The sequence below is a fragment of the Pithys albifrons genome, chromosome 15, assembly GCF_047495875.1.
Source record: "Pithys albifrons albifrons isolate INPA30051 chromosome 15, PitAlb_v1, whole genome shotgun sequence".
NCBI lineage: Eukaryota > Metazoa > Chordata > Aves > Passeriformes > Thamnophilidae > Pithys > Pithys albifrons.
The window spans coordinates 13,527,240-13,541,054 of NC_092472.1; the positions used below are offsets into that span (position 1 = coordinate 13,527,240).

The 13,815-nt window shown below is 43.6% G+C and overlaps 1 protein-coding gene across 1 annotated transcript; it reads right to left on the bottom strand.

Annotated features, from left to right (window-relative positions):
* Positions 1-3,012: 3,012 nt before the first annotated feature.
* On the bottom strand, positions 3,013-13,804 carry MFAP3 (microfibril associated protein 3). The gene is made up of 3 exons (XM_071569847.1): positions 13,737-13,804; positions 8,394-8,852; positions 3,013-7,032 (listed from the first exon to the last, which is right to left on the bottom strand). Exons 2-3 carry the CDS (start codon positions 8,668-8,670, stop codon positions 6,287-6,289), a joined length of 1,023 nt encoding a protein of 340 aa, XP_071425948.1. The 5' UTR covers positions 8,671-8,852; positions 13,737-13,804; the 3' UTR covers positions 3,013-6,286.
* Positions 13,805-13,815: the final 11 nt, after the last annotated feature.

Genomic DNA, 13,815 nt, shown 5'->3' on the forward strand with positions numbered 1-13,815 from the left:
ATAAGCAAAATGAGTTTGACTTTCAGTTAAATTCTTCAGGCTTGGCCTAAGCACAGAATGACCCCTTCAGGCACAGCAGGCACAGAAAGTCAAGTATGGTCCCTGTTTTATGTCTCCCTCCAATTCCTTTCCTGCACATTTGGGGTGTCCCTGATTTGGGCTGCCAATGTAGCAGCAGTAGGCACAGAAAGGATGAGATGGGTGATGCATTTAGAGATGCTTGGGGGCAGATAACAGGGAAATCTTTCCAGTAGTCAGGACAGTTTAGCAGGAGAACAGGCTGCCTGGAAGATACTGTATTTCTGCCAGTGGTGGTTTGTAAGGCAGGACAGACATCTGTGGCTGAGGGCATGTCCTGAGTGGCCTCTTATGCTCCCTTCATACCCAGGAACGTTCTCAGTGTCCTGATCTTTCACTTTCACTTCCAGATCCTGTACATGGCCCATAACAGGCCTTATAGCAGATCAGGGAGAAGGGAAGGCAGGGGAACTCCAGCTACCTCCAACTCCTTGACAGGACGTTTGGGTGATGGCAGACTCTCCCTTAAAGCTGAACACGGCCCCCCACTGTCCACTGAAATGGCTTCCTGCCAGCTTGTGTTACACTTGGAACCATTTAATATGAAATATGTATTTAATAATATGGTAGCACAGAGAGGCACCAAATAGGACAAACATAAAAAAGAGTTGGTAATAGCCTCTACAATATTGTGTCCTCTGGGTCCCCTCTTCATGAAATCCTAGCCCAGCTTTCATTTGCCTTTGATTTACTCAGTACAAACCTCTTGAGACAGTCTTCAGTGCATTTACACCTGCAATGACCGTGGTGTTCCGTGGGCCTCCATCCGTGTCGTGGGCAGCCAAACTCCGTGGGATATGTTGACCAGAGCCCACATCCACAGTCAGCAGCACACACAACTCCAGCCTTGGCAGACTCATTGACATGCAACAGAACCCCCAGATCCCATATGGAGCGTGGCTGCAGATGGATGGACATATGTGAATCCGTGTGCATCCACTGATGGAAATGTCCCAGCGCAGCCATAACGCTCGAGTGTGTGGTTTGCATTTGGGGCGCGAGAGAATTTTTCTCCCATTAAATAAATAAAAGACGTTCTGAGCAACTTGGGATAAAGCCATTCTAATCCTTTTATCCTTTCCAAAGGAAAATGATTCCATATTCAGGGCACTGTGCAAACAATTAATTAGCCTAACGAAAATGAAAGGCCTAATTGCTCAGTATTATTACGCTCATTGGCATCCAGGCGTGACCAAAGAATAGGCACTGTCTTACCAGGGATAAAGCACAACTTTCCAGCTTTTGGGGCTTTTTTGATATTTGAACATCCAGCAGAACAATTTTTTTTTGAATGATAGTGTAATTCTCACTTCCACATGCAACAAAAGCTGGCAGTATTTGGAGACATCTGAATGAACTGCTATACAATAAGAGGAGAGAGATGCAGCTGGTGTGAAATGACCTGGCTCAGTGAAAAGTCGATAAAGCTGTAACTTGCCTGAGTTGAATGACACTGTGGTATCTCCACTGTCTCCAGCTGGAGATCCGATTCACAAAAGTGCTGCAACATTAAGGGAAAATTGTATTTTTTAAGCAGCACACCTAAAATGAAAGTATGATCATCCTTAATGCCACTCCCTTCTTAATGATCTGTTGTTACCAGATGGAAAAGTGCCTTAAATGGATGCTGATGAATTGGTTCACTGTGGATAGGATCATGAAGGGTCAGGTTACAGGAGCTTTAAAAAAACTGAACCTTTATCATTCATGCATCTCTCATAACAAGGAGACAGAAAGCAGATGCTGACTGAATACTGACCTAGCCTGAGGAGTGTGGGCCCAATAATTCTTCCTTTAAGCAGCTGATTCTCATGGGAAAATCCCCAAGATTCAGCTTTAATTCCATTATCTGCCTTGTGAAGAGACTGGCAACCAGAAACTGTTCTCTAAAAACAATGTGGGTGAAGTCTGCTCTCACTCACAGCTGCACAGCCCCACTGACTGTATTACAGAGGGTTTCTCAGCAAGCTGGGTTTTGGTGTTTGGGGTGGGCGAATGCAGTTTAAACTTACCCAAGGGCACTTTCACTCAGCTCCAGGCTGGCAAGTTGCTGCAGGACATGCCCACACAGGAGACATCCACTATCAGATGCTCATGTTGGAAATAACCAGTGGAGGAGATTGTGGGCCTTGCTCAGGGGCTTGGCATCATCCCCTGGCAGAGTTTAACTCCCTGAATTGATTGCAAAGGGATCAGGAACCCTACTCTGGACACCAAAATACAGTGAGATGCCCCTTCCCATCTCAGAATGCTTAGCACAGCACTCCAGGGGACGTTACTCCCTCCCCATGTAATTTAATGAACTGTAGGCCAGCAAAGAGCAAGGTGAAAGTCAGACCTACATCTCCTTCAGCTCTAGGGATGCAGAGGGAGAGCAGCCCCATGCATCCCGTGGCACAGGAATGGAAATTCCTTTATGGCATCTCAGACACTCCCTGAAAAAACAGCAATGCAGACTTGGTCACGTGAAGGCTTTCATACTCCACATCAGTGCTGTGTTGCCTTTTAGATCAGTTGTGTCCAAATACCTGGGTTTTCAGAAGGATTAATAAAACAGAGGTGCTTACAATACAGACTAGTACAATCATGTGAAAAAGGTAAGAACAGACAATAGAGGTTTGTGGCTGAAGGTCACTGCACTTCACAATGTGAAATCAAGAACACACAGACCTTCCAGAAACCATTTCAGGTCTATAACTGTTTGTTTAGGCAGCTGGGAACAATTATTACAGATGTTGAGGGTTTGAGACATAAAAAAAAATTTACAGATGCAAAGATGTCATGGCAGGATGGTTCAACAGATGACTGAATATCTCACCAACCTTTGTCAGGTTGTCAGGACTAACCAACATTCTGCTGAGCTCAATGCAGCTGCTACTTAAACCATGGAGAGGCATCACTCCTTACTTGTAAAACAGAAAACTCCACCAAAACAAGGTTTTCCTTTTTAATTTATTTTGCAAATCTACCAATTCATTTTATGAAAGTATGAAATCCTACGTGGTTACATTAAACAGTTACATTACAATCCAGGTAATATAAATAATCACTACAAAGTTAGTTGTAGGTACTCTTGGATAACAAGTAGATTTTCCGTTATTTAAAATAAAAGTCACAAAGACGAGAAAAAATAGTCTTGTGATTGTCAAAGACTTTAGCTTAAAGCAAGGAAACCACACTAGACTTTCCTTGTCCTACAAAAAGTTGAGAAACACTTTCAACATTAATGTTCAATTAGATTAATCAAAGAAATTTAAGTGCACGTATGTACTCTCAGAATAACAAGAATAGTTCACAAGTTGTTTGGAAACCAGTGTCAAATTTCATTCTCTGGAAATCACTTTTACTGTGTAACATCACCATCGTCCTTGCTTTCAGATGCATAAAAATCCTGTAAAATACACCAGAGCTCCAAATCTGCTCTAATTGAATTCAGTGGGAGTAGGATCAGTTCCTACATTCAGTAAGTATTCCTGATACACTGAAGTCTTTACAAAACAACCTCCTTCACAGGAATGAAGTTAATTTAATCAACAAAATACCATAATAACTCAGGAAAAATTGGCTTTGCTATCCAGCAATTGACACTGCAACTGCATGTCTGAGGACCTTTATGGATTTTTATTCCTCTCCATCAGCAACATGTCACATGAAGACACCAGCTAACTGTGCTTAGTAAGAACTCAGAGCCATGTAAAGTATTAAAATCAAAGAACAGATCAAATGAATGTAGAAGCTGCTCTCCTGACACTCATCTGACACACCTCCAGCATCATTCAGCTGCCACTTCTGATGAGACATCTGTCGATCATAACTGCTTCTTAGGAAGCTATTAAATGGAAGCCTAGGTTTTGTACTGGCCTCACTGTGTGTGTAGTTTGGGGCTAAATAACCAACGTGCTGCTGCTGCATATCATGCAACAGTTTCACAGAAGCAAGGAGAGCAGCAAGGAAAGAAGCAAGGAAATACAGCAGGTGCAGGTACAGTTCTGATGGACTGTGGCACAAAGGAGACCAAATCAAATCATTCTCTTGTAGCCTTCAGCTCTTTTGACTGGGACATCCTGAAGGGTGCAAACCTACAAATCTGCACCCACACATGTGCAACAAACCTGCAGAACTCATTGGAGCACAGAAGTGAAGCCAGTAGTGTCTTAGCCGGGCTTCTGAGAGAACCAAGTATTTATCCACAGAGTACTTTTTAACACTGATCACCTCAAAGAACTTAAAAGAAATCAGACAGGTTACACAAAACTATACAAACTTTTCACCTGGACATAAAGTGCCATCAAACTATGGAATCCAAAAAGAAGTTACTGTTGAGGGCAGTAGCTACACTAAGTGTCTACAGAGGGGTTTATTTCCCTGAAGCAGATAAAGTTTGCTACAATCTTGGGAAACGGCACCAAGCTGGTGGGAATGCTACTATAACCAAGGCTACCAATTTCCTTCCTTCCTGAAAAACACCACTCTAGCCCAACAGGCCAAAGGCAACTAGGGTGCATTTACTGGTGGCTGACTGCAGGAATTTTCCCAGAAGATAGTTTAAAATGGTAATAGATGCTGTAATTTCCCCTTTTCTGATATGATACGATAACTATAATTCCTTCAGAGCACGAATTACCACAGATGGCCCCGCCCCATTATTACCACTGTGCTTGCTTGTTTTCTACCTCTACTCATGTAAATCTAATGTCAAATTCTCTTAAGAATCCTGAGCAGCCTTCCAGAATCACTTGTTCAACTGACATTTCTGTAATAATAAGGAAAGAAAAAAGAGTTGTGGGAAATTAAATGGCGCTCCTGTTGCCAAGTTGTTAAAATTATATGGCAATATGCTTCCAGTAGTTGTAAGAAATTAATTTGTGGAGTGCTTACAAGCTTTACATCTACTAAATCTCAACAGGATAGAAAATGCTATTGAAGGGATAAAACTTACAAATGTTAAGGAGAAAAAAAATCAGCACCAAAGAGTGAAAGAAGAAACTAGACTCTTGTCTGCACTCTGATTCCTGGAGCCTGGATTTCTACAGCTGAGGAAGCCCTGCAGGACATCCTTGGTGAAGTACTTGTGTGTATGTCAGCACCTGCACCTCTCCCTTCTGCCACCCTCCTCAGTGGACAAGGCTGGGCTCCATACTGTAAACTCCACTCCTGTAAACAGTGGCTGGCAAACAGCTCAGCCAGCCCTTCCACCAACCTCTCTCTCTGCCCCTGCCCTCTGACAGTACCAGCCAGAACAGCGCAAGGGTAACTACTTTTCACCTGCTTTATTATAATGCTGTTCTGAAAGAAGTGCATGATACACCTCTCTGTAGATGAATTCATTTATTAGTTATGCCACTATGCGATTACTGTCATTCTATTCTCACAATAATGTCAAATACAATATAAAACTTTGGATTTTCTATAGTGAGTGAAATCAGCAAAGTCAAAAGCCAGACAGTGCTGGCAGTGCTGTTAATGCTCCTTTTGGTGTGACTGGACCAGGGTAAGGCGCTTTGGCAATCAGCACCAAGTTTAAGCAACAAGTTTCTGGAGTATGCACAAGTTTCCTGCAGATGCATGGAAAGCTGAGACTCCCTGGTTGTTCTCTAAGCTGCTTTGAAACTACAGCAATTTGTTTAATCCAGCAGCAGGTCCTGGTACTTATTCCTAAGTACAGTACATTTTGATAGCAACATAGGAAGCACGCGACACAAAACAGATTTGTTCAAGCTCACCAAGGTTCTGATGGGCTGCACACACTAAGAGGCAACTCAAAAAGAGCACACAACTCAATGCATCAGAACAACAACACTGACTCAAAGGAATTTCAGTTCAACTTTGTGAAGAAAGAAAGAGTTCACAAAGGAAAAGACCTTATTGCAAGTTGTGCTGCTCAGCTTGGCCACTTCTAACACAGATCAGAAGTATCAGAAGCTACCAAGGAGCCAAGGACAAAGAATTCCTGTTTTGTAACTGTTTTAAGTACAGCAAGCTTGCTTTAAAAAGAAAAGCCCCTGCACAACATTCCAAGTGGCCTTTTTTAATAGACTTAAGTCGTTAGATCAACACTGACAGAAAATACAGATTTCAGAACTAGCTCTGGCACCTTGCAGTGTGGACAACTGTGGAGCACATGGGACTGAGGCAGCTTGTTTGCAGACCCCTCCTCACAGCATCCATGGCTCAGCCGAGCTTCCTGCACCACTGTGGATTGCTGGACTCAGCAGGTGCCTTCCTCAGAAGGCACAAACTGGCAGCTGTCATGGGACACCGTGTCGATGCTCTGCACCTCGGACTGCGGGTGGATGGACACCTGCACGGCAATCTCCTGGCCCTGCTCGCTCATGGACCCGTCGTCGGAATCCCCGGCTGGAGAATCGCTGCGCTTCATCTCCGGGTTGATGGGGAATATCGCAGCTTGGGCACCGCAGCCTTGGGACTGCTTGTCCTCCTTGCCAACTTCATCGGGATCATCAACTCGCACAGCCTCGAAGATCTCCTCCATGAAGGCCCTGCAGTTCAGGATCAGAGGTGGAAGGGGAATGCTTCTGGCAAGCTCTTCAATGTACCGAGCAAACTCCATGGTCTTAAACTGAGTGACTTTGGCCAGCTCCAGTGTTTTGGCAGATGTGATGATAGGGATACGTTTGGCTATCTCAAATGCCTTCTGAAGCTTCTCAGCCCCTTCCGTCCTGAAGAACTCATTGATGGCCTTCTCTGTTTTGCGGAGGTGGCTGCTCATCATGCAGAGACGGGTTATGTTCAAAATGAGGGTGATGGCAAAGGCAACGAGGCACACAATCATGTAGTAGACACTCATATCTCCTGAGGTGAAGGTGACCCTCAGGGTGACTGTGTAATACAAGGTCTCATTTCGGTGAATGCCTGCACACGTGTATCGTCCCCGGTCAGCAAAGGTGACCTTTGTGATGTTGAGGGAATTATCAGCAATCCTCCACCGGTCACCTGGAGATTGGAAAGAAATCAACCAAGCTCATGAAACAAAAATCAGTGGATAAGCTAGACATGTGCTGTTTGATCCACCAACAGGAGCCAAAGCTTGGCAGGAAGCAGAGTACTTATAGTGTACCAGCAGCACACCAAGGACTGAACTGTCCTTTTCATGCCTGTGATACAAAAAGCCACAACCCATTTACCAATCCTACTGCTTAATGGCAAATTATTCTGCATGCTTGCTACACTGGTTTTACTCCCTTCCCTCATCTGCATTTTCTAGTGTGCTTCTGGACTGCCAGCTCTTTCTGACAGGGATACTAATTCTTAACTTGGGCTTCTCATCCCCTGTGTAACACTATGTTAAAAATCTGTCCTCCATAAAGTCTAATTTTCCATACATTCAGAATCAAAAGTCAACTGACCCATGAAAAAGATCAGTCTGCAAATGGCTCTGCTGGCAAAACAACCCAGGATTTTCTCAAGACATGGTTTTCTGCTGAGCATGCAGTGCTGACATACAAAACCCAAGTAAAAAGAAATCGATACAAGAAGCTTTATAAAGCATTTGCTGTGCATTTATAACTGAGGGGGATAACTGTTTTCATAACTCATTCTTCTAATTACTCTACTTGGAACTAATCTCCAGATGGCATTATAACTACAAAAAGGTTACCAAATCCTTAAGGCAGAAAGATGGCCTCTGATGAGATCCTATCAAATAGTTAGATGATTTTCATTAATACTAATAGAGAAAAACACATACATCTCTAAAACTTTTTTTAACTTAAAAATTGCAGTGACATAACTCTAAGAGCCAATAGCTATTAAAATATATTCCCCTTCACTACAAAAGGGTTAAATAGCACTGTTGCCCTTTACATATTATGTTACTTTCCACAGTCTCACTAAAGCATAAACCAGAAAATAAATGCACTAAGTTACTATGCTTTAAAATATCCTGGAACAAAATTAAAGCATTGACTGCCAGCTGGAAAAGGTCACAAGTTGTGGACAACTGTGTTTAATTCATGTGTTTGGAAAAATGTAATCCAAACCAGAGCAATAATAAAAAAACCCATCAGTCAGTGCCTGGTAAGATGCAGACCCATTTCTTGTGTATTGGATACTGTGATGTCTCATGAACAACACGATTCTGTGGAGCACCAAAGAAGGATGGATGGGCTGGGACAGAATCAGGTAAAATTCACAAGCCACATGTCAGAGGGCAAAGAGTTTTGTTTTGCTTTCTCTGTATCTCCCAACTGTAGAAATGGGAGGATAGGAAGCAAAAATTAAAAAGAAGTCCCAGAGTTTTCAGATACTGTATAAAAGGGGAATACCGAAGGATAGAAAACAGCAGGAAAACTCACCATCTTTCTGTTCAAGGAGGTGTCCTCTGGAGTTATACCAAAGGATGTGTTCATACTGGCTGGTGTTCAGTTTACATTCAACTAAAATACTGGTCCCTTCTTTGGCTATGATATCATGGTGTGCTGGAGAAGTTATTAAAGCTTGAGACACTGCATGAAGTGATGCATTGAAAGACCCCAAAGAAACTGTCCTGTTAAAAGCTACATTTTCCACCGTGAATCCAACTGAAAGATCAGCACTAACAGTCAAAATTAACAGGCAATAGCTGAGCTTCATGGAAAGCGAGTGAAAATTCTTTTTTCATTTAATTTGGAGAAATGAGGTCATATGATATTAAGCTGTCTGTATTGCTCTGAGACAGGAGAGGAGGCTCTTGATTTGTTCTGTGATGGAAAATGTCTTAGATCCAGACGTGCTTTCAAGACCATCAATATTTGAAATGGAAACTGGAAGTCCGACTGAAAGAAAAAAATCATTAAGTTTATTAATGACAGCGAGGTTCCAGCATATTCAAATTTCATTTCCAGTAAACAGATTTCGATTAGCATAATACAAACTGTCAGCTGAGAGGTTCCAAACCAGAGCTCTGCTCAGAACACAGTAATAAAACGAGGGTAAGAAGGCATTAGCACAACCTCCAGTTCACTAAATGTTCATCTTCCTAACCAAATAAATAACCTCAGGAACAATAATCATTAAGAGGAAAAAGGTTTTAAAAAAAGAACAAATTGTTCAGACTACTCTAAATGCATAATTATCTTTAGAAGTGGATCCTGCATTTGTTAAGAGAAAAAGCGCTTTCTTAATAGAGGAAGAAAAGTGAGAAAGAGGATGTAATTTCTGCCTCCCTCCACACCAATATCAAAGTGCTTCTAAGCCCTGGTTTTCTAAAGCCAGTCTTTCATTTATAATCCAGAAAAAACCCAAAGCACATCTGATTTTTAGCATTTATACATCTACTTCCTCGATTTTAGGGGCACATTCAGTGTTAGATGTCTAACTATTACAGTTATGCTTATAATTCCTTGGGAAAACTCTTGGCAGCTATTTAAAACTACAGAGAGGAAGTCTGCACATCAGGACACTGATGTCCAAACACACTTCCCTTTTTGCAATCCCTCCTGCTGCTGCTGCATTTTCTAAGAGGTCCTGTTGAAAATCTTTTACTTCATGTTGCTATGTCTCAGCAGTTTTATCTTGTTCATTGTCTTCTCTACCCAAACTTGAAAAATTGAAAAAAATTGAAAAATGGTTTTGTCTAGGGACAGATTCTCTTCAAATTAATGTGCACATAAGATATTTCAAAACATTAGGACACAGCCTTTAATTTTATGTCTTTTGCAAACAAGGATTTTCCTTTTTTACAAGACAAAATAAAACCAACTTGTAACAAACCAAGATGACACTGATAAGAGAAAATCTGTAATCAATTTTTCTGGCAGCTTCTAATCCAATATGTGTTCCCTGAAGTTATAATTCCGTCTAAACTGCTCCAGAGCTCCAAAAAGGATTTACGAAGAACAGAAGCCACAAGCCCAAATGTTATCCCAAAGAGTATCTCACTACCATTGACTGTGTGACTCAGATTTATCATCCTTTCCTCTCCCAGTAACAGATGCTGGTAGAACTGAATTTTATAAATAGCACAATACAAATGAACACATTTTCTTAATAAATAATGCAGACACTTCTCATCCTTCCAGAATTGCTACCTAAAGCACTTATGAAAAATAATGCAATATACATAAAGCCAGGTGATTTGTACTAATTGTCTTTCCTCAGAGAATTTAGGTACACTGAAGAAGGGGAAATTCTGCTGATAAGATGCTATCCAGACTAGGAATTTTTTCAGTTAAAGTTAATTTGTCGAAGGTCAAACCAGACTCCAGACTTGACATCTGATGAGAAACATGTTATCTGACCCAAGAATTCTGTTGCAGCTATTGCCAAAACCAGTTTAACAAAGAAGGCAAAGAGGACAGCTGTGTCCAACTCTCCTTCAAGCTTGACTAACCAACTCACCCAGTGAATCCTGCAAGAGAAACTGGAAAACAGGCTCCCTACTTGTTTCTCTGTAAACAGAAATCCCTTCATCTGCCCATTTTTTTTAATCATTGGCTGCACTCTGTTTTCTATCATGCCTCTTGTCCTTTCACTTAAGATGAGACCAGCACTGAGTACTCAATTATACCATTGTGCTGAAGAAGCTCCTTTCCCACAGCTAAACAGTTAAAAACAGTACCAAGGGCTCTTTCATTCCTATTTTTCACACTTTAGGAAAAGCATTTACTGAGTCCTGCTGCCTCCACAGAAGAGCATCTCATCCACAGCAATGGCACAAGTCTGAAAAGAACCCAATACTAAGGTTGCTGTTGATCAACAACTATTATTCCGTTTGATGGAGTGGTTTTAACCTTCCTTTTTTACACCCCCAGGATTTTCAGAGTGTTTCAGAGCTTTCAGAAAGCTGCTGACAACCAACCTGCTTCCTTTGGTGACCCTGTGCAGGTTCCTGACAGGCAGGCTGTGGACTGTGAGTAGTTTGTGGACCACTGACATTTGAGTTGCTGGAGCTGCTGTTTGAGAGTCTGTCACAGTTTGTGGTGGCCAGTGAGATGCTGCAGTCCCAGATCTCTGGCTGACATCACCCTGCAACCCAGCTGCCTTCAGCTCAAAATGCCACTGCACTTCATGGCTTTTGCAGACCTGACTTCACAGCACCTGATGCAGCTACAACTTTGCAGGAAAGACAAACCCTCATCTTCAGTCTTGAATCACAGACAATAACTTACAGTCTTCTAGAACAATAACCTCCCAACGGATGCTTTAGATTTATTAGAGAGTAATTCCAGTGCCTCCTGCACTTTGCCTGTGCTATTGTAATTTTAAATTATTAAATTTAAATTGTTAGATTTCCAAGTGTCTGTGATGCTCCTCCTGAAATGACATTAGGAATCTCACTCAATTATTTAACACAAGAAATACTCAGCAACATTTTCCCTCATAAGAATAATTATCTTCAGTAATTGCATATGCTCTCCACTATACTTGCACTGAGCCTGCATAATGTATAAACCATTGGTGATGGGTCATTTAATTTTACTATTAAATTCTTCGAGGTCTGATTTATTAGAAATTGTTTGTCTTTTGGAAAAGCCATTATTGCTAAGCAGACAATGATCTCTCACTGCCGAGTGCTGGGAACAATAAAATGATTTGCAAAACCCATATTCTTCCACCATTGCACTTATGCAAAACAGCTGCTGGAGCTGATAAAGGACCCAAAAAGGATAGAGCATGATCAATGCCAACATCAAAATTCCTCAAGAAAGTGTTAAGCTCAAGCAAGATGAAACGTGCAGGATAGAAACTGGCTATTTTACAACTGAACCTGAAGCTGAGCTCAACATATTTAACCTTTATTAAACCATAAGTTGTGACAACAAATAGCAGAGGAAAGATAAAAATCTGTGATGCATGTGCTTGTATGAGTCATCCTTGGCTCTCACCCTGAAGAAGTGTATTCGTGTTTAACTGAGAGCACTCTAAGTAGTCCCACTGAGGTCAGTGGAAGTACTGATAGCACTTAAAATTACACACATTTATATGGCACTGCAAAATTGGGGCCCAAGAGGTTGAGAGTTATATGGCTCTACATTCACTACTTATAACATCATTTCATACCTGGAGTAATGTGAGGCAGTAAATGGAGACACACCTGACAGAGCACAGGCTGTTCTGACTGACTGACACTTCTGGCACACAATGTGGAAACGGGTTTTGGCATTTCCAGCACACTAATTGGTAATAGTGCACACAGACAGATCCAAATGGATCACCCTAGCACGGAGCAGCTTCCTGCTCGCAGCGTGATGTCTTGCAGAAATACCATTTGCAAGGCCCCCTCTGACCCTCTGTCAGACCAGGGAATGCATTTGGCAGAGCCCTGCACATAATAACTCCTGAGAAGTTTATGAAAGTAGACAGCATGGTCTTGACAAAAGCCATTCCAGGTGCTCCCAGTGCAGAAGAGGCGACAGGGAGGGTTCACCTTCTGCTGGCGCCAGCCAAGGCTCTTCAGGGAGCAGCAGCACCCACAGCCCAAAAACCAGAACCTGAAGACCAAATCCACAGGAGAGCAGCGCTGGCCTCACTATCTGAGGCTCCCCTGATGGGATCACAGAATCATAGAATCAATTGGGTTGGAAAAGACCTCCGAGTTCACCAAGTCCATCTCTTGGTCCAACTCCAGTCCCTTTACCAGATCATGGCACTCAGTGCCATGGCCAATCTCAGCTGAAAAACCTCCAGGGATGGTGAATCCACCCCCTCTCTGGGCAGGCCATTCCAATACCTGATCACTCTCTCTGGAAAGAATTTTTTTCTGATATTCAACTTAAATTTTCCCCTGGCAGAGCTTGAGCCCCCGGGCCCCCTTGTCCTATTGGATGTGGTGTTTTCCTGCATCCATCTCTTGCCTACCTGATGGATGTGGTGTTTTCCTGTGTGCATCCCTTGGCTGCCTGACCCTGTCACGGGGGTAACTCCCCATGGACGAGGCACTGGCTGTGCACCAAAACAGGCTTTTCTGTGCTGTCAGCTAAAAACGATCAGGCACAAAGTTCCCCAGACCCAGAAACCCTGTCCCCACAGCCTGGCCCTGCACATTCCCGAGTTTGCTTCTAGAAAATCCCTGCTCCTGCTGGAGGCATCAGGACACGCGACACCCACCCACACTGCAGCAGAGGGCACCTGTACACGTCACACGGTCTGACGTCACACAGTCTGACGTCACAGTCTGACGTCACATTGGCACGACGACACTCCATAAATACAGAATATCCTGAGCTGAACTGACCCTCAAGGATCATCGTGTCCAATTCCTAGCCCTGCACAGACAGCCCAGCAATCCCACCCTGTCCCTGTCCTGTTGTTCAAACACTCTCTGAGCTCTGTGCCCACTGCCCTGGGGAGCCTGTTCAGTGCCACCACTCTCTGGGGGAACAGCCTTTTCCTGAGATCCAACCTAACCCTGCCCTGACACAGCTCCAAGCCATTCCCTGGGCCCTGTCGCTGGTCCCCACAGAGCAGAACTCAGTGCCCGTCCTTCCCGGGGAAGCTGTGACTGCAGTGTGGTCTCCCCTCTGTCTCCTCTTCTCCAGGCTGGACACACACCAAGCGCCTTCAGCCGCTCCTCTTGTGGCCTCCCCTCGAGGCTCTTCACCATCTTCGCTGCCCTCCACACCCGCCCCCATTCCCACACCAAAACAACACGGCGGGACCCGGACCCGCCACCTCCCCCGACCCAGCCAGGCGAGCCCCGGCGGCCCCGCCGCTCTCACCGGGACGAGGGTGCCCGGCCCGGCCCCAGCTCCGCCACCGCCGGCCCCGCCGCCCGGACGCGCTTCCCGGCTCAGGAGC

Bases quoted from the DNA above. Each gene is read 5' to 3' on its own strand.
- MFAP3 (XM_071569847.1), bottom strand. From the start codon at position 8,670: ATGAAGCTCAGCTATTGCCTGTTAATTTTGACTGTTAGTGCTGATCTT. The intron at 7,033-8,393 runs GTGAGTTTTCCT...TCCAATCTCCAG, and splicing joins CCTCCTTGAACAGAAAGATG to GTGACCGGTGGAGGATTGCT.